This window comes from Opisthorchis viverrini (genome assembly GCF_000715545.1).
Source record: "Opisthorchis viverrini unplaced genomic scaffold opera_v5_103, whole genome shotgun sequence".
Classification (NCBI taxonomy): Eukaryota; Metazoa; Platyhelminthes; class Trematoda; order Opisthorchiida; family Opisthorchiidae; genus Opisthorchis; species Opisthorchis viverrini.
Genome location: NW_008751758.1, coordinates 263,882 through 283,925, shown reverse-complemented (window position 1 = coordinate 283,925; position 20,044 = coordinate 263,882). Strand labels below are relative to the sequence as shown.

The following is a 20,044-nucleotide window of genomic DNA, read 5'->3' as shown; positions in this document are numbered from 1 at the left end:
CTCCGTTTTTACGATTACAATCGACCCTGGACTGCGCTTGCATTGTGCTAGGCTCGAGTTTCTGTATCTCGTTTCTTCATGCTTGTTAACCAATAGTCGGTCCAACCGGAGGTAGTCATGACAATGAGTACTACAATGATGTTCGGCATATCTTAGATGAAAAATAAATCGCTCAGTTGTAACACCCTTCCGGCGCCTAGCTGCCATGCTACCCGAAGGAAGCACGAGGGCTGGGATGCTGCCATGTTGCCCAAACCTAGACAGGGGAAGTCGAGAGGCAGAGGTCGGGTTAGAACCACGAACCCCTCTGGTCAGTAAATTCGCGCTCCACCCACTTGCGCCATCCTCAGAGACTGTCTGAGGCTGCCTATTGGTTTAAACAGCTGCGGCACCGGTTCACTCTTTCGAATTCATCATAAATGGAAAATAAGCTGTGGGTTACCCGAACTGCACTGACGAGAATGCCATGTAAACAGTCTTCCATATGAGCCTACTCAGTCCAAACCAGTCAAATATGTGACGTATTTTGCCGCCCGACTCATCACTTTGGACGTTTGCGCCACCCGCCACTATCAAGACGTCTTATCTTGATGTCTTGTTGATTATCTAATTCAGTTGTCCAAAGAAGTTTGGCTTTACTGATCCGATGCAGTCATGGGGGCATAAACAGTTGTCACAGTCGGGGACCCCACCTACCCGATGGATCCCGAAAAGGACGAAGCCGGTGGTAGGTTATCGAATAGTTTTTAGGATCTTCTTGTAAATGGTTTATTCTGTAAAAACGCGGAATTACTTTGACACACTTGAATGATGCGAGGGGGCGAGATGGACCAAGTGGTTAGGGGGCGAATTTACTGACCGGAAGGTCCGCGGTTCGAGCCCGATCTCTGCCTCTCGACTTCCGCTGCCTAAGCTGCTCTGTTAATCACTGTCACGTACAAGTGGGTCAAAAAGTGATACTAAGAACATAACTCATCTGTCTAGGGTGAGTGAAGAACAACCATTGAAATCTGCCTCAACGAAAAAAACGGTTATTCCATTGGCAGTTATGTAGTCCGGTTACGTTCAGAGCTGTTTCTCCTAATACATGCGAAACAAAGCCGTATTGCCCAGCTCGGTGAGCATAACAAAAGCTATGCGTGATACCTGGGTTTTGGGGTTAGGTCAACGTTACTCGAAAAGAATGGACATTTTTCCCGCTCTGTGTTTTTGTGATGTTTTCTGGGACTCGCCTTGTGTCTTCTTCAAGAAGTTGAGTTACTGATCTCTACCCTTGCCCATAAACTTTTCAGTTGTCACGGAGACTGTGGTAGTGTCGTCATTTTGTCTGTAGATTTGATTCTTGCACTGAAACGGTATTCGCTGTTCGGTGACGAAACGAGAAGCTCAAAGGTCGTCAAACTTTCTGGCTAATTGTTCCAACTATCCACATTACGGAGAGTATGATATGCCTAGCATTGACCTCATTTCCAGGTTATTCCTACATTGGAAAGACTCTGGGGTCGAAATACTACAGTTTCAGATGGACGTAAACAGTATCGACACAAATCCTCTCTGCTCACTGGGTCGCAACGATCGAGGGCGGCCACTTTGACTGGGCTTTTGGCTTGAGTTATGCCATGATCCTGTAGTCTAAACTAGTTACAATGTCGTTCTGTGGGGTCCATCTGTGCCATGAAGGGATCGGATTTCAGTTTTGGACCCCTGTGGTGTCCCCCAAGAAAGCCCCACCAACCGTCTATGTCCCGCGAATACTGTCTGAATGTGGTGGAAAAATGGGAATAATCCTGATGCGAAGCGTCAAGTGACCTTTGGAGAAAGCATCTCGCCTACAATAAAGTGCCTGAGGACACTGCATTGGCTCCGGGTCGAGATCCCCGGAGAATCATCTTTGCAGATACATGTGGAGGGTAGGACGCGTCCAGTCACATCCAGGGAAAGACTATAATCAGAGAGCATGAAAGGCATAAGCAGAAAATACCGTTTACCGTCTCCTCGGATAGGAGCATCAGAACGGCACAGATCAATGATTTGAGTCACTCATCATCCTCATCATCGACTGCATGACATCAGTGTTCAACACCAATGCTTCACTGCCGTACAACCATGACTTATTTGAAAGCCTTATTGTAAAGAAAAGAGTATTCTTGGATGAACTGACCAAAGTCATCCCGTCCTTTGGTATGCACTTTGCACTTCCAAATTAGTTCCGATCGCTTTTCGTTTCTTAATCTTCCACTTCAGAGTGCTTCACTTGATGATTCGCCTCGGGTGCCGCTGTTAGATTTTCCTTAGTCTTTGTGGGGTTGTGAGTGTTCCGACAATTTAGTTTGAGGGGGGTTGAGGTCAAGTGGAATCCAAGTGATGACTACTCTTCCTACTGATGACCAACACGTGTCAGCTGGAGTGTCAGCTCATTCTGTGGGGTCCATCTGTGCCATGAAGTTCAAGGGAGAACAGCCGAATAAGCCACCGTAATGCTAGTAGTCGTAGTACGAGGCAACCTAGATGCAAAGTGAAACTGCTCTGTGCGACAAGGATGTAAATGCAGTAAAATATTTCCTTCAGGCGACCAGCATTCGCATATTTATGGAAGCATTAACGCTGTCTTTCCCTCCCTCTGGGAGGAACGGATTCGAAAATGTCATCCTGGAAGACTACGTTCTCCGATCTCCAAATGGTTAGACATGATTGTCGGTGAGTTGTAGCATACGGCAAAAAGAATTGGCCTCATCCAGATCTTCATCGGACCTAAAGTCCATCTGTACTCCCAACCTGAACGCACTCCAACTCACAATCCACTGATAATGTCATCTCAACTGGTGATGAATCGCTTGCAACCGAATCACCTAACTAAGTAAAGATGCCATCAGTCCTCAGACCCATCTGTCGTTCACGGTAGTTTCAGGAGTCTAACTCCCGAGTTAGAAAAGTCTCACTTCCAGAAGGGATCGGATTTCAGTTTTGGACCCCTGTGGGGTCCCCCAAGAAAGCCTCACCAACCGTCCATGTCCCGCGAATACTGTCTGAATGTGGTAGGAAAATGGGAATAGTGCTGATGCGAAGCGTCAAGTGACTTCTGGAGAAAGCATCTCGCCTACAACAAAGTGCCTGAGGACACTGCATTGGCTTCGGATCGAGATCCCCGGAGAATCATCTTTGCAGATATATGTGGAGGGTAGGACGCGTCCAGTCACATCCAGGGAAAGACTATAATCACAGGGTATGAAAGCCATAACCAGAACATACAATTACGTTTACCGTCTCCCCGGATAGGAGCATCAGAACGGTACACATAAATGATTTCAGTCACTCATCATCCTCATCATCGACTGCATGACATCAGTGTTCAACACCGATGCTTCACTGCCGTACAACCATGATTTATTTGAAAGCCTTGTTGTAAAGAAAAGAGTAAAGGTGGACGGGGAAGGGATTTAGTGCTAGCTTAAGACTATCATTCCGAGGTGCCTACACCTCCAGACACTCACTCTGGATAAAAATTGACAACAAGAACGCCATTGACATCGGTTGGCAGCCGTATCTTGTAGTGTCTCCAACCAGGCACAGGGAGGATTACGGTCCCCATCCTGGAAGGCGAGTAGCACCGACAGCACCCAAGCGTTTTGTGATCTTTTTCATACTCCTCTGCCAAGTCAAGGGTTGGTCGCCCCTCTGTTTACGCAACTCTGAATTGGGCATGGAAAACAGCACTCTCCTCGGCAAACGATGGTTCGGCATGCGCAACACATGTCCCAACCAATGCAGCTTCTGGTGTTGGACACATTCTTCAATGGAAGTACCCGTTGCACAACCGAAAACGCGCTTCCTAACTGCCGCACTATGAATTCGCCGACACCAACCCACGCGAGCTATGGTTCTGAGACAACGATTGTCGAACACCTGAAGACGTCTCAGGTCCGTTGCTCGAATAGGCCAAGTCTCACAGCCATACAACAAAACAGCCCGTGCTGTAGCTTGATACACACGTCCCTTCAGATTCAGGGGTAAACCATTCTGACGCCATAGGTGTCTCAAGTTAGCAAACGCGGCCCGAGCCTTGCAGATTCGTGCATTCACCTCATCTGTCACACTACAATCAGAACTAATACAACTTCCAAGATACGTAAATGCCCCACAACTTCCAGTACCTCTCCCTGGATTGTAAGTGGCGTGTTCAGTGACTGTATGTCCACCAGCATGACCTTACACTTTGTGGGTGCAAAGTGCATAGAATTTGGTCAGTTAATCCAAGAATACTTGCGCCTTCTCCTCCTCTTCGAACATGAGAACGATGTCGTCTTCATATTCCGGATTGCAAGGTTTTCTTCATAGACTATTTGAACACCAAGGTTTTGGAGACCCTCCAGCGTTCGTCTCATTATTGCATCGATCACAAAGTTAAAAAGGAATAGAGAGAGTGGGCATCCCTGACGGACACGCATTGTGTACGGAAGCTATTGGAGAGCTCTCTGTACAATCTCGCACGTCCGGTAGTTTGAGAATACAAGATGGTATTGAACACGTGAATGGGCCATGTTTACTAGTGATTAGGGTCATTAGGAAACATGGCCCATTCAGGCACTCAATACCATCCTTGCATCCAACCTGGTGGCTTCACTACCTAGCTTCTCCCGCGTCATTCCAACTTCTTACCCCGGATTCATCCGTCAATGATAGGAGTTGTTGCTTCCAATTCGTAGCCATTCGTTTCTGTCTACTAGGGTATTCACGAACTAATGTGTGTTATCCAGGTCTTTGCACCTTCAGCTCATTCAACTTCCTGGTGGGACCATTTATACTGTGGAATGGTTCTTCTACACACCTTCCTCCCTTCTATTATGAAAGCCTCTTTGATACAATTATACAAGGGTGCGGAGCATCGGTGTTCATTCCACTTTTCTTTTTTGCCTGAGCCCTACAAAGATTTCCTAAACTCAAACGGACAGCTTCTCCTGACTCCCTGTTCTTCTCGGTGCCAATCAACTTTAAATTCTTCTGTGTTCTCCAGCTTCTCAGTTTGCTCACCTTGCAACGCCTAGACCACCGGTTCACGGTACAAAAAAACCTTGATTTGCGTCGTCTTCTGGTTGGCGATAGTCGACTCATCTCTTCCATAGTCGAATTCGTGGAAGATTCTTTCGCTGCATTCCTTCAGTCGGTCAGCTACCTTCCTCTGACTCCGGTAGCGAGAGACGCTTGTTCACAGATCATTAGTCAGTCAGTGAAATCACGTGTAAGTGCTCACTTTTTTGCTGGTACCGAACTTCGTTTTGTTTATTCCACGGTTCATGCACCTTCGGTGACTGTCTACCTGTTTCTGGATATGTCCGAAGGGGATAAGCCGTACATGCTTATCTAATTGTCAGTCTGATTTTGAGACTGTGCACTCATTGTCCACATCCTTCTCGCGCCCTTGATCGATACGGTTGCTTATCGCTCCTCATTGACCTCGTTTTCAGCGACACAGCTGCCTACCTACGTTCTGTTTCTCACCCACATTGTATCCGATAGCCTACCTATCCTAATTACATCAGGCATTCTCGTAACTCCTGCGCTAACCCAGCTGTTGAGGCTGGAAACTGCTGGCCAGAAGCTTAGCGGTTCGAACCAAACTCTGGCTTTCTGTTTGCTTCTGGCTGGGCTTGGGCAGCCGGTCAGTGTTTCTGCCTTCGTGCTTCCTTGGAGTTGAGCGGCAGGTACTAACTGAAAGAGCCGTACGGCTGAATGAATGATTATTATTAATTTTGCGGTTTTGTTCGGTCTCTTTTGCTTCTCCATCTATCTAAAACTTGTTGTTTCCCAACACCTGAACCACATGATGAACAAATACTCTGCCCGTGAAGTACACTGTTCACCACTTAAAAATAGCACGCTGATACAAGTTTTTAGCATGTTCTTACGCTTTTAGACTTATTCTGTTTAGCCTTCAGTGAACCGGTTCAATTCAGGTTACAACAAGTTTTTCCTATGCGACTCAAGAGCTTATCTCAGACCCTTAGGAAAAGTTCACATGACGGGTTGAGCACTTCGGCCAGTTGCTTGATGTCAGGTTCGCAGCCTTCACCTCGTTGACGTCCTTTTCCTTCGCTTTTTTCCATTGTCCTTCCTGCAGCTTTTGACGCACTATGTGTATGGTATCAAGAGGTATGGCGAAGAGTCTAGTGACTAAGCTATCGCAAAACAAAATTTAAAAAAATAAATCGTTCAGCTGTAGCACCCTTTCTGTGCCTAGCTGCCATGCCACACGAAGGAGGCAGGAGGGCTGGAATGCTGCCAGGTCGCCCAAGCCTAGACAGGGGAAGTTGAGTGGCAGAGGTCGGCTTCTAACCACGGACCTTCCGATCAGTAAATTCGCGATCTAACCATTTGGTCCATCTCGCCCCCAAGCTATCGCAACAGGGATGCGTAGTCAGTCTTATTTAATCCACTTGATCATGGAGCAGACCTTTAGAGTCACGTGTGTTAAACCCATGACTCATGGATATTCGACATCAGTTACTCTACTGATATGGCCCTCTTAGACGGTGGCTTTGACAGTTCTTGACTTGTGTCAAGAGCTGTCACCGCTGTCAGAGGTGAAGGTGTTTTTGACCCATCCAACCTAACGGAACACCACCTATGATGAAAAAAGTTTCATTGGAAGGTTGAACCCTTCCAATACGCCGGATCCATCATTCTGCCTTTTGATCCGGACGGCCCGCTGCCGTGTGTACAACGCCAGAAGACTTCTGTGTCGTGACGACGGCCGCTTTGCGTCAGAAAGCAGTTTTTGAAAAAAAGGGTTTGAGTCCAACAGGGTGCTGTTTGTCCCGTCTTATTTCTGGGCACGAGGTCCGGCTCGTTTGGGTGGGAGACATTCGACAGCGGTTGTTCAAAGATTATTCTACAATCAAGTTGTTACGATCAACTGTTTAACCGTAATGTTTCGCTCTGAAATAATACATATCTGTGAGTGCCCCCCAACAATGCGTATTACAGCAGTTCCGATTCGTTTCTTCGAATCGGAAAACCAACTGATGAACCAGCTTCCTGTCCAGTTCCTTAAGATAGATTGAAGATGGCTCAGTGGCAAGAGCGCGAATTTACTGCCCGGAAGGTCCCGAACCGGACCTCTGCCTCGGGGCTTGAGTAACCTGGCAGTATCCCATCCATCGTGCCTCCTGCTGGTGGCATGGCAGTTAGGCACCGAAAGGGTGATACAGCTTAATAAGGGCGAGTGATCGGAAGCTGATCCAAATAATGCTGTGATATGCATGTCCCACTTCTGTGTGGTTGGGTGGCCTACATGCGTTTTTTCGGGGAGAAAGAGTGCTGCGAGAATAGTTTACTGTATTGACGGGTTCGGTTACCACCACTCCCTAATAATTCTCTCTGTTTGCCCTACAGGTCGTCGTCTTTGGCCTTCTGCTTCACCGCAATCATCTAGTCAGCTTGGTCCGAATGAAAGGTCATGAGCTTCATCCGGCCGACATACACTTGATCATCAATCTGGTATGTAGTTCACAGTCGCTCAAGTCTGTTCAGACGCATTGGATACCGATTTGTTTGCCCAAGTTCGATGCCAAGTGAGTGAATTTTGTGTGATTTTGCAGTTTACTTTCATTTCATTGACTCTTGTTGACCGTTTTTGGTAATGATCCAGAAATTAGGGCATTGTTCTGATACTAGTGTTTTGTCAGTTACGGGCAAACTATAGTGGCATAGATGATGATTTGAACTTCCCACCCACTCCCGTCTCTTCTCACAGCGGCTTCCTCTATGCTAATATCGCGTTCCTCGACAATCACACATCTTCGGTGCTTTTGTCTGTCGACAGTACTCAGTTCTATGCATTGGAAGAAGCAAAGGATGCCATCTTTGATGTACGTTACATTTTTTGTTTCCTGTTTGGTTGATTGTTTCACTGCGATCGTTTTTTTTTGGAAGAAGCAAAGGATGCCATCTTTGATGTACGTTACATTTTTTGTTTCCTGTCCTGTTTGGTGTTTCACTGCGATCGTTTTTTTTTTATTTTCACGTAACGACATTTGATCTGCCATTGAAGACGTCTACATTGCATCAAGTCAGGTTGTGGTAAATACTTCGCTGGGGTGCAAGGTTGCCTCTGTCTCCATGAGCGTATATAAGTGAACACTTTCGATAGCCACAGACACGGACCAGAAAGCAAACAGTTCAAAATTCACGACCATCGACTGAGTGATATCTTCGCAGTAGGTCATCTGACCAATCCCTCTTGAACCCTCACATTGATAAGCTTCCATCATCACCTAAACTATTCGACGCACCTGGTGTGTGGATCGGACAGATGAGATAGGAGGAATTGAATAGGTATGGGGACTCGTTGCACTTCGTCTGGCTGCTTTCCGTTGACCTTCCTGACATGGTTGAACCTGAGTGGGAGGCGAGGTGGCTCAGTGGTCAGCGCGCGAATTTATTGACCGGAAGGTCCGTGGTTCGAATCCGACCTCTGGCTCTCGACTTCTACTGCCAGGCTTGCGCAACCTGGCAGTATCCCAACCGTCGTGCTTCCTTCTGGTGGTAGCGTGGCAGTTGGGCACCGAAAGGGCCCTGCAGCTGAACGAACTGATTTCCAACCAACGTAGCATGCAGAACTATTGCTCACTACGACAAGGTGGCAACTTTTGGTTGAGAAAATCGAGGTCTTTTCACCACGAAACTGGAATGGTCTGACACTCAGTAGTTTTCCTGTTCGGTTTAGTTCGGTCGCCATCCATTTTTTCATTGAGTAACAACCATTTCTTCTGAATAGCGAACTCGGTTTGATTGCCCAGCAGTCTCTCATAGGCTTCGTTTCACCCAAATGGTCCGTCTATTGCCGGCGGTTCAGACTCGTTAGCCGACCATCACATTTTCGCTGCGATAAACAACACAATGACATGTAGGCTGTTCACTGTTGCTTCAACGTCACCGACGCCAGTGACCAGGCTTGAGGTCACAACTAATTGTCTGCTTCATTTTGGAAACCACTGCACAGTGATTCACGTTAGCGTCCATCCACCCACTGGGTGTGTTAGTGACATTCGGATGCATTAGTAGTTGCTGGTCCGGTCATGTTATCCACACCACGTATAGTCGTTTTCCCCCGTGGCGCGCCGCATGTGTTAGCGGCGTACGTACTAACGACAAGACTGCTGTCAGTTACCACTGCTGGTGCTGCTATTAGGTATGCCACGGTCACCACACCATGTTCATTTAACTCTACTTTCCTTGAGTAATCCACCCGACGAGTCGACAACTAACCAACGTCACCACATGACGCCATACTAAGTCGTTTACAGTGTTGGCAGCCACGCTACACTCAGCTTTCTGGGTCTGTTATCAACAGAAGTGGTGTGATTTCATACTACGCCGATTTTCTGTCTCGCTGACCACACCTAGCTCCCTGACGATTAGCCGTGATTCCAAAACCGTTGCCTTAAGTCTCAGGTCCTGTTGATGTTGATAAGCAACTGAGGAATTAATCCTGAGATAATGTTTGTATGCGTTGCCAGTTTCCACTGATGTCAATGAAATCAAAATCCTTCATGGATAGCTAACAGCCGACCGCCGAGTCCAAGTTGGTCCACCCTTATGTGACATCGAACTACGGTGGCCGTTCCAGCCTCAATTGTATTTGGAACCATCTGCTCGTAGGTTTTGTTGTCAACTAACGGTTTTCGCTCAGGCTCGTGACATCGATTCTGTATCTTGTCGTTTCCATTGTAGCAAAGGTGATGCACCTTGCAGGACGGTCGATCTGGTTGTCGGTTTTAATCCAGCAGTGTTGGCATGTTTCGCGCACCCACAGTTAGCGGTCGTTTTTGATCTGCTTGGGAGCGGGAAGAATGAGTAGAGCTGGAATAAAAGTGATTCACTACACACAGCTCTGAAGTCTTAGTATTGTATTATTATGTTTTTGGCAGTAACATACTAACTTGGCCTCGACCACGGTCATCCACGCACCGAGGCGGGATCGGCGGCTGTTTATTTTTTCCTTCTTCCTCTTGCGGAAGTATACTTATGCATACGTACGTTAGGTTCAACTCGCAGGTTAACTACTCTTATCTAAGTAACGGTAGTTTAGTTTTGCTTTATCCGCGGTGTTGGTAATGTACATTTTTAAGTGGATGTGCTAATTATAAACACCACAAGAATGAATGCACCTAACACAGTGACCTTAGACGATGGCCCTTATATCCAGGCCGTTACTTTTCACTTCTGTCTACTAACATTTTGTGAGTAGTCAAGCTGTTTTGGGATTTTACTGCGAAGCTGTTAGCGTGTTCACGCACAGCATACACGCACACCTTACATACACACCTTTTTCAATATTCACTCATTACAAGTCAGTACAAGACTGACTGCAATGTGTACGGAAGCTAGTTCTGAAGTATACCAATAGGACTTCTATTTTCTCTCCAGATTAAATTGGGTATCCGAAATGGTGAAGAATTCACGCATACACGTGATTCCCAAACACCCTTTTGCGGAATATCCTGGTTCACTAAAATGAAACCGATACAATGCACATCTTCCGTTTGCGCTTCGATGTCTGAGTGGCTTCACTCGGCCCCTTAGAGCTAGTGTATATGTGTGTGTGTGCCACTGAATGATCAGTCACAGACACACTAGTCAATCGACATTTCGTGCTGTATTAGTTTTGACCGACGGGAATAAGTATATCAGTTACTCACGTCCTGTAGTTGTACCCTTCAACACAGCGCTTCATCCTGGAGACAGCGAAAGTGCTTTCTTGCTTTCGGCCAACCTGACACCATTTTTATGACGTCTGCATTTTAGCGTAAATGTGAGGTGCATTGTGCACGTATGTACCTCTGCAATATGTCCGCTGAGTGTCCCGATAACTGGTACAGTAGCTCAGATTCTGTACTCAGCACAGGGCATCGCTTGGGACACCATAATTTCATCTCGAGGGATGATACACCTTCTATCGGTACACTTTAAAACTGGATTAACTGTCATGATCCGACATTTCATATATCGTGGGCAACCTTTTTTAAAAATTTTTGCAACCATTTGAGTACGGGTCCTCTGATTAGTGCGTTCCTGAAACCATTTGGTGGTCGGATGCGCCTAGTGTATGACCATGTGTTCGATTTGCATGTACGCGTGATTGTATGTGTACTTTGGCTGGAATGTGCCCTGTGGAGATTCCTGTCTAATATCTGGCCATTGGGTCTGCTTGGGTGTGCAGTAAATCCAAACCAAATAAACGGGGTGTTGGTTCCATCATCACGGTTAGTGTAGTTCGTTTGTGTGTTGAATCTCTGTTGCTTCAGGGGACATCCGTTCTACGCACCATGAGTTGATTCCTGACTGGATTATACGTGTGCTATCGAAGATGGTTTGGTAGCTTCACTTGAACACTTGGAATGCAGTGGTTGTCACATTCAGTTTTTCTAAACTCAGTTGGATTTTGCTGAAGAGAAAGACGCATGCCGTCTGTTTTTTTTTCCTGATTCGTTCATGGAGTTGTCTGGTTGTCGGCCGTATGTGTTTGGCTGGATATTTTTGGTCATGGAATTTACCAGACGCAGTTTGTGTGCTGTTCAGATTCGATACGATCCTTAGTCTTCACAAGGTGTCGCTGTAAGATGTTATCAGTTCTGGGGAATGTTCTGCTATCGTCCGGATGGTATCTGAAGTGCCATTTCTAAAGGGTATTCCCACGTTGACCACTGGCTCACCGTTTCGGTTAGTATTCTCCCCAACTGTTGGGTGGGGGGTCCTGTGGGGTGTTTATTTTACAGTACCTCTTTACTGAGTCGTTTCAGTTCATCTGCTCGTATGGGTTCATTTGAGCGTAGCTTCTTGTTGCGATTCGCCAAGGATCCGCAACTGCACATTTGGCGATTGACATGGTAGTCAATTACCTTAATTCGACCGAATTTGATCTGGAACTCCAACAGAATAAGTGTGTCCCAGGATATCTTCAAAACAATTGTAGGACAGCTCAATGTGATTTTGAGAAACCTTAAATTGAAAATGTTTAAAAGCGCCCACAATTCAATTTGTACTTTTTTCTTCCAAATTCCAGCGACTCAAATCTACGAACGGTGGTGAATACGTAACAGCCATCACTACTACGCAGTTTCCTTCGGTTCGTGATATCGGCGTTCCAGAACTACGGCATTTAGTGTGTAAATACCTCCCTACGGCTCAGTACGTAGCCACCGAGTGGACTGTTCCCTATTTGGATCCCCAATCGGATGGCGCCAGTTGCAGCGTTTCAGGCGATTCCCAAATCTCGGAGACTAGCGCTCTACGAGCAAAAATTCTGCAAGCCTACCGGAGAATGTACTGCCGACTGCACAATCGGCGTTATAACATTCGGCTCATTTATCAGTCCACTCCGACGGAAGTATTTTTTGCTTGGGTAAGTTCGCGATTGTAGCGCGGGGAGAACAGTGATATGCAGTGTGAAACAACAACTTCGGACACTGACCTTCTTTGCACGTCGTCCGAAAAAAGGCAAAGCATAACGAACAGCCTAGTACGTGTGTGTGTGTGTGTGTGTGTGTGGAACGGCCTGAGTGGTCTGTGACGTGAGTACGAGCAAATACCTGATGAACATAAGGATATAATCAAACGCGGAATTAGCCTACGAAGTGTATACCCACCCGTTTTCAACGGCTTCCATAAATGGTCCACCGCCTCAATAATACAGACCACAGTAACGATTCAGATAAATCATTGTTCTCTTTCGGGTGCCCAATTCATCATCTGACCTGATTGCACACTGGCATCATCGTCGAATATAGCACGAACGGCGAGATGGATCAAGTGGTTAGAGCGCGAATTTACTGACCGGAAGGTCCGTGGTTCGAACCCAACCTCTGCCTCTCGACTTCGCCTGTCCAGGCTTGGGCAACCTGGCAGTATCTCAGCCCTCGTGGAACCTTAGGGTGGCATGGCAGTTAGGTACCGAAAGGGTGCTACAGCTGAACGAATATAGCAAACTTTCTTGAGAGTTGAACTGGGTTCGCTAACTTGCGTGCGACTGGAATTAACCGGCTTTGATCGGGTGCTCCTATTGGACAGGCTGACTGCATTTAACCGGTATCGTTCAGAGATATAGAAAGCTGCATTGCCTGTATTGTCCTACCGCTACGTCATTGTAGTACCGTTCATAGACGCAAACAGACTGGTCTTCAGAGATCTGCGGTACAGTTGTTTCTTACTCCGGAGAGAGCACCACTCCTAGTCGGTCCCTTGAAGCATCCTCTCCAGAGAGATACGGTTGGAATTTTTACAATTTAGTAAGCATCCTTCATCTCCTTGCCTTTACACTACCAATGAGGTTGATGAAACACCGCTGAGCAATCCATTACTGGTTCCGCCTTTTTCCAGGCGTTTCAAGTAGGCAGATCATTAGTCATCTGTCCAGGAGTTTTTATCAACCTTATAAATAATGTTATATCAGGAGTATTCTGGATAGAGTGCCAACTGAACCATGACGTGACCTATGTACGTAGAGGAGAGAGATTCAGTTGGGATTCATGTAGCTGCCTCACTAACACCAACCTTATTTTCAAATCAGTCATCGTCTGTACAGCCTCATTCCTGTTTTGCGTACTTCCTCTCTTAAGTCTGCCTGTTCCCGACATATCATACCTTTAGCTTTGATAACAGTCGGAACCGGCCTCCCGCAGTTCTTGTTCTACCGTAAGGAAGCTGTTAACTGACGAAACTGTGAGGGCCTTATTCAGCGCAGCAAGAGCGATTGACCACTAGTGCCGCGGTATGCGAATCACACCTGTCCGGTTGCACTGGATGCGCAGACTAAAAAAATTCAAAAGGAATCTTTATGTAGTGACCTCTGGAACAGCGATTTTTTTATTTGATCACTTTTCCATTTCAGAAAACTGATGTCTTCGAAATCTATTGCACCCTGGATCCACTCACAACAAAAACCGCGATCAGCGAAATTCGAAAGACATTGTTAAAATGGATCACCTCTCGAAAGCAATATTTGTTTTGCCTGTCGGCGCCCACTTTCTAAATGTCCGAGGAATTCGACGCCTGGTGCCGATGGATTTTTTATCCCTACTTTGAACACCCATCTGTGTTTTGCCGTTACCTTTACTTACCCGAAGTGATCACCCTCCTGTGATATAATGCCTGTCTTCAATCATATTCCGTACACCATTTAGTACTGTTATAATCAATTTGTCCCGGTCGATTGTTGTACAAATCTGAATACAGTACTGTTTCTGTACAAGTAGCCTTCATGGAACGCTGCTTCGGAGGAGAAGCGATCCACGCAGTTTTCATCTTTCACAACAGAACACATTAAAACACTTCCACATGGGGGGTTCGCTGTGAAAATGAAAATCTTTATGGGGTTTCCCATTTTTCGGTAGTTGTTGCATACTTCAAACAGTGGTACAACTTTTATGTTGTACAACTTGGTTTCCTGCTCCCCCCACTATAGTATATCAAAAGGCATGGTAGCTAACGGCATCTGCTTAGTGAGACGAAGAGAGATTACTACGAGTTTATCTACAGGATCACCATACCGAGCATCACGCTCGGTAGAATCTTCGTGTTGGGGCGAGAAGGGCCGAGCTATAGATGCCCGATCCAGATTGGCTGACCAATCAGAACCTACCTTTGTCAGTGTTCTGGTTGTAACGTGACACTAACAAAGTATATGCTTCACGAATGGTGTACAATAGTTAGGTACACCCTGATAAAAATAAATACAATGAAAAAAAATGAAACAGACCAGAAAGAGACTTATCGTATGAGGATGACTGGTGAAAGTTTCTAGGTGAAGATCTGGAGCGGAACGGGTTTCCTCTCCGGTACGGCTGCTACACGTGTGCTGTGGAGGCTCGTGAAGCTTGGTCAACTTTCTGTCCTGTGCGTGTGTGCTGGGCCGAGTTGTATCCCTATTTGTCGTGTGCTGTGAGAAGAGATGGGTGTCCATTCTTGTTCAAACATGAGTACAATTTGACCTGGTGCGGTTGAGGGTCATGGGCCTAGCACGTGACGCAGGTGTTAGCCGCGTGAACAAAAATGGATGGGAAATCATAGCGTACACGTCGCTTAAGGTGATCAGTGATGAACTGAGTGACCGCTACACGTTTGTTTAGACCTTGGCCCGGTAGTAACACATCCGTCCAACCAACGTCATGTTCGATTATTAAGAGCGGCTGGTCTCCGGACACTGTGGTAATTGCTCGGAGAAACGACAGTCTCATGGTAACGCAGGATACGCTGAGACTTACTCACTCAAGGCCGACTAAAAGATGACGGCTTACTGTCAATCGCGGTGGGACGTGCAGCTTACAGAAATTGTTCAGTGGGCACTGCAACGAAAGCTTGCAAAATGATTAGAGACGTGAATCCCAGCGAAGCAATAAAGACCTTAGAGTGCTTACAGTTGTTTACAAACATTCAAACGGAGAATCCTAGCCTACCTCGAAAGACCGAAAGCCACTTTGTGGAAAGTGATCTGGTGCCCGGAGAACTGGATTAGCAACCAAGACAAGCGACGTGATGTATCAACCCAACTGCAGAAAATTTAACAACCTTATGTTGGACAAATCCGGACGGACCTGTTCACACGAATGAGTGAACATGATGCGACTATCAGAAGATATCCATGCACAGAAACCAAGAAAACCCCAGGTTCGATTTCGAACGCTTCCAAATCGTGGCAATTCCAAAGCCATGTGAAGGTTGTCTTGTCATCATCCGAGGATATGTAATTAATGGCTCCATTCTGACTACCATAAAGTACAAAAACTACTCGATTTTTCAGGATGCAGCCAGCGCTGTTCACTACACGCGTCGTTTTCTAGAGTGAATCCTCAGTACTAGTCAAACCAATTCAAATTATAGTGCCAACCGAAAACTTGCCTTCCCTAAATGAACAAGTTCCCACTTGAGAAAAGTGATCGCAACCCCATGAACTATGGAAAGTGACTTGATTGCATGTGACTGCCAAAAGAGAGACAGGTTCTAATATTAGTTCCGGACACAGCACTACCGTTCTGTGGCCCGCTATCAATTTCTCCTTCTTAAGGCACATCAGACAGGCACATTTCCCAGATTTCAAACGACCTCAATCTTTACCTAAACAACGATATATGTCGTTCGGCGTCCGTTCAGCCACAGCACCCTTCCGGTGTCTAACTGTCATGCCACCAGAAGGAAGCACGAGGGCTGGGATACTGCCAGGTTGCTCAAGCCTAGACAGGGGAAGTCGAGAGGCAGAGGTCGGGTTCGAACCAGGTACCTTCCGGTCTAACCGCTGAGCTATCTCTGCCTAACGATATTCATATAAGTATCTAAATAAACTTATTCAAAAATCCGGTTGATGCTAATCAAAGCCTCAACTGAATCGGTTCTTCACGATATTCCTCAACTGAATGTGGTGGGGAAAGGCCACACCGTGTTTCAGCTGGTTAACTATATCCTGCTAACGTAGCCTAACTCTAGACAGGAAAGTCGCGAGGCAGAGGTCGGGTTCGAACCAGGTACCTTCCGGTCTAACCGCTGAGCTATCTCTGCCTAACGATATTCATATAAGTATCTAAATAAACTTATTCAAAAATCCGGTTGATGCTAATCAAAGCCTCAACTGAATCGGTTCTTCACGATATTCCTCAACTGAATGTGGTGGGGAAAGGCCACACCGTGTTTCAGCTGGTTAACTATATCCTGCTAACGTAGCCTAACTTGTATAGTTACTGAAATTTACTTATTAATGCCAGAGCACGGACTGGTCAAGATCTTGGTAAACATGGAGACAACAGTGCCAGGAATGTGATATTCAGGTGAAATCTCTGAACGATCCGCAAAGTGCTAGGTGTGTTCACAATGGGCAAACGTTCTGAAGTAGAATTCGAACACCGAAGTTGTGAACGATTCATGTGAGATGAACTAGTTCTCCTGAGAACTTTTTCGATGAATCATACGTGCTTGTGCGCAGTCAAACATGACTAGAAATAGCTCATTGGTTAATTCTCGAACTGACTGACCGGATGTCATATGGTAGGAATCCAGTCCCGACATCTTGACTGCTCCTTTATGGGCTTAGACAACTTGGCACTATATCATCCCTCGTGCTTCCAAAGCATGGTAGCTATGCACCGAAGGATGTTACTGCTGAGCGATCATTGCTACTATTGGTTGTTTGGTGCGACATAAACCATTGCTAGATTCTGCAAAACTGTACCAACTATGAACTTTCAGACCTACCTTTGAGTAAGTGTGCATTCGACTTCTGGCTGGTCCATCAAATGGCAGTACCCCCACAACGATGCCTTACATGAAGAGAATCACCTCCGACTTGGTTTCATTGGGTGATTATTATAGCTTATTCCATTATTTCACCCAGTACGTCCGCTTAAGATGGGAAACTCCGTTAAGCAGTTTTATTCACAATGTGCAGACGGGTAATCTAGAAAAAATCAACACAGAAAGTTCACAAACGCAGAACGGGCACCACAACACTGAACTACATTTTACCCTAACAGCAAACCAACAGCTGAATTAGAGACCAACGACCATCTTACGTACAACATGTTCACCCAAGGCCAATCGGACAGCCTGAATTCAAGGCTTCAAAGTGCACTTTAAATACCACAATGCCTGTAACTTTTGCACTTAGGCTGTTGTATTCCTTGTTGGCGAGTCTTGTTCTTAAAGCACTAAGGCACTGGTGTGGGGGAAGAAATCAGTTACACTATTTAAATTACCGCCAAAATACACAGCTACGTATACCGTTTTCAGTTGGTTGTTCGTCGTACATAGTCTACTCCCAAATAGTAAAGTAGGCAGGACAAGTTCATCGCCTTTTGGTAAAGTAGTGGAGTGTAGATTGCTCGGGTGCGCTGTTTGGTTATTGGTCTGTTTGCCGAGTTTGGCAGTTGAATTGCAAACGTTTCATCACCAATCTAGGGGTGACACGTCACGCAACCCTACACTGACCGTGTCAACTCGATTGGTGATGAAACGTTTGCAGTCCAACTGTCAAGCTCGGCGAACAGACCAACAACCAATCATCGCCTTCTCTCATGGATTAGTTCAGTGGTTCGTTCACACCCCCGATACAAACCCTACTGCGAGGATCGATAACCTCTAATGTGTATTGGAATCACGCACGAGATATTCATGCCTTACTCGCTGAACCCTTGGGCTAGACAGATCTCTCGCAACCAAACGGATGAGGCCATTGGGTCACTGATTTTTGAAAGAACATCTCCAGAAAACCCTACCACACGCTGCTCTGTGACTCAGTTGTTTGAGTCAAAAGATCAAGGTGAACTAGCTGAAACCTACTCCCCTTCCCACAATACAGTTATCTTTGTCAAACTGATCAACAGAAACCTCTTGATGAAACTTTGCCTTCCCTTTCTGTCGATGCACGTTGTGTCTCAGAAACACACACACACAAGGTCCACCTCGATCGTGCACTTCATTTCGCCTACAACGAGCTCAGTTGTTTCACATTTTCTACTTTGATATTGATTCAGTGGCTGTTCGTATCGTTAGTGTAAGAGCTGGACTCACTCCAAAGGAGAAAGAACGATGGAGATATCGGGTAGATTTAAGAAGACCAGGGACTAGAGAAGGCAATCCCTTCAGTCACGTCGCAGCTCAGTTGTTTTAATTTATCACCCCAACTAAAAGAGATATTAGTAAAACCGCTTGTGATTAAAAGACCAGTGGTTCATTCTCAGAGTCACCGTCTTGCCGTGTAGCCAACCTCCAAACGAGTTAGACTGGAAAACCGATACAAGTCCACCACCAACAGCAGCTAAGTATCATTCCTCTAAAGCGATAAGGCACCCGGATCACGGTGGTAGGCAGCCTGCACTTTCATAGAACGTAGCTGGGCTCTCATTAGGGATCTGCCAACTCCTTTGCAGAGGAGTTGAAACAAAAACTGATTACCGTTAGAGTGGAGTGGTCTGACGATGATTCCTGTCTTCCTAAACGTAGGAAGAAATTCTTTCGAAAAAGCATCGTCCTAGCCAAGGCATCCAAGACACGCATTGCTTTACTTAAGTTGGTGGGTTACCGAAAAAGACAACCTGACCTAGGATACACTGATCCAACCTTTACTTTGAGACAAGTTCTCAAACAGCCCCATTCTTCGGAACGCTAGACGGTTACCGTATTTTCGTAATGCACTACTCATAAGGTTGCTGAAAACTCTTCGACAGCCCACGACCGGTTTCGCCCTTCTTGGGGCTCATCAGGTAGGCGCAGTTTCCGTCAACCTCATGTTCTACTTGAAAACAAATTCCACGAAATTAGCGTAATTGGCACGAAATCATCTGAAAGATACTCCTGATTTTGCTGATTGCTAGAGACTGTGGCGTTGACTTTCGAATAAGGGTCTCCCTTCTGATTTAACCCTGTATCCCAACTTTTATAAGCGCACATGACTGTGCAGTTGCTGTCACAGAGTTCACCGCGTCTGGTTAGGTGAGAAAAACATATCCCCACTCGAATTGGCTATTGGTTTGGTGTTTGACAATCTCCTTCCCACCCCGGAAACCTTAAGGATTGAAAGGGTCATGAGACGTTCGCCTTCAGTTCTCAGATCGTCTCCTTCTTCTGCGCTCGGATGTTTTAGAGATTCAACACATTTCAAACAAGTCAGGCAATTCTGATGGAAGGTTTGGCATAGGTTTATGAAGTGCCGCTACTTCAAGACTGATTGGGATCAAATCCACACCGCGTGCTTACAGACGAGCTAATCGAAGTGGTAGACCTGTTGGTTGGTCTGTTGGAAACAAGACTAGTCCTCTGATCGGGAAGGTCAGAACAGCGTTTGCTGGCCTCCGAGAACTAAGTCACCTGCACGATGTTATTCTCTCTGTCAATGGCGATGCAAACCCTTCGTTCAGCTGTAGCGCCCTTCCGGTGCCTAAGTGTCATACTGCACGAGGGCTGAGATAATTCCAGGTTGCCCAAGTCCAGACAGTGGAAGTCGAGTGACAGAGGTCGATTTCGAACCACGGACCTAACTTCGCACCTAACCACTTGGGCCATCTTG

The 20,044-nt window shown here is 46.2% G+C and overlaps 2 protein-coding genes across 2 annotated transcripts in view; one reads left to right on the top strand and one right to left on the bottom strand.

Moving 5' to 3' along the window:
- T265_05428 (hypothetical protein) overlaps positions 1 to 7,425 on the bottom strand; it is a gene marked incomplete at both ends in the record, with an annotated part of 14,197 nt that extends 6,772 nt beyond the window's left edge. Inside the window, one exon of the mRNA XM_009170435.1 lies at positions 7,388 to 7,425. Coding sequence (XP_009168699.1) covers positions 7,388 to 7,425 — 38 coding nt within the window. The remainder of the gene's footprint in view (positions 1 to 7,387) is intronic.
- The window catches only part of T265_05427 (hypothetical protein), a gene marked incomplete at both ends in the record, with an annotated part of 47,553 nt that overhangs the window by 14,850 nt on the left and 12,659 nt on the right, over positions 1 to 20,044 (top strand). The window contains 4 exons of the mRNA XM_009170434.1: positions 5,012 to 5,236; positions 7,390 to 7,494; positions 7,683 to 7,865; positions 12,062 to 12,400. Coding sequence (XP_009168698.1) covers positions 5,012 to 5,236; positions 7,390 to 7,494; positions 7,683 to 7,865; positions 12,062 to 12,400 — 852 coding nt within the window. The remainder of the gene's footprint in view (positions 1 to 5,011; positions 5,237 to 7,389; positions 7,495 to 7,682; positions 7,866 to 12,061; positions 12,401 to 20,044) is intronic.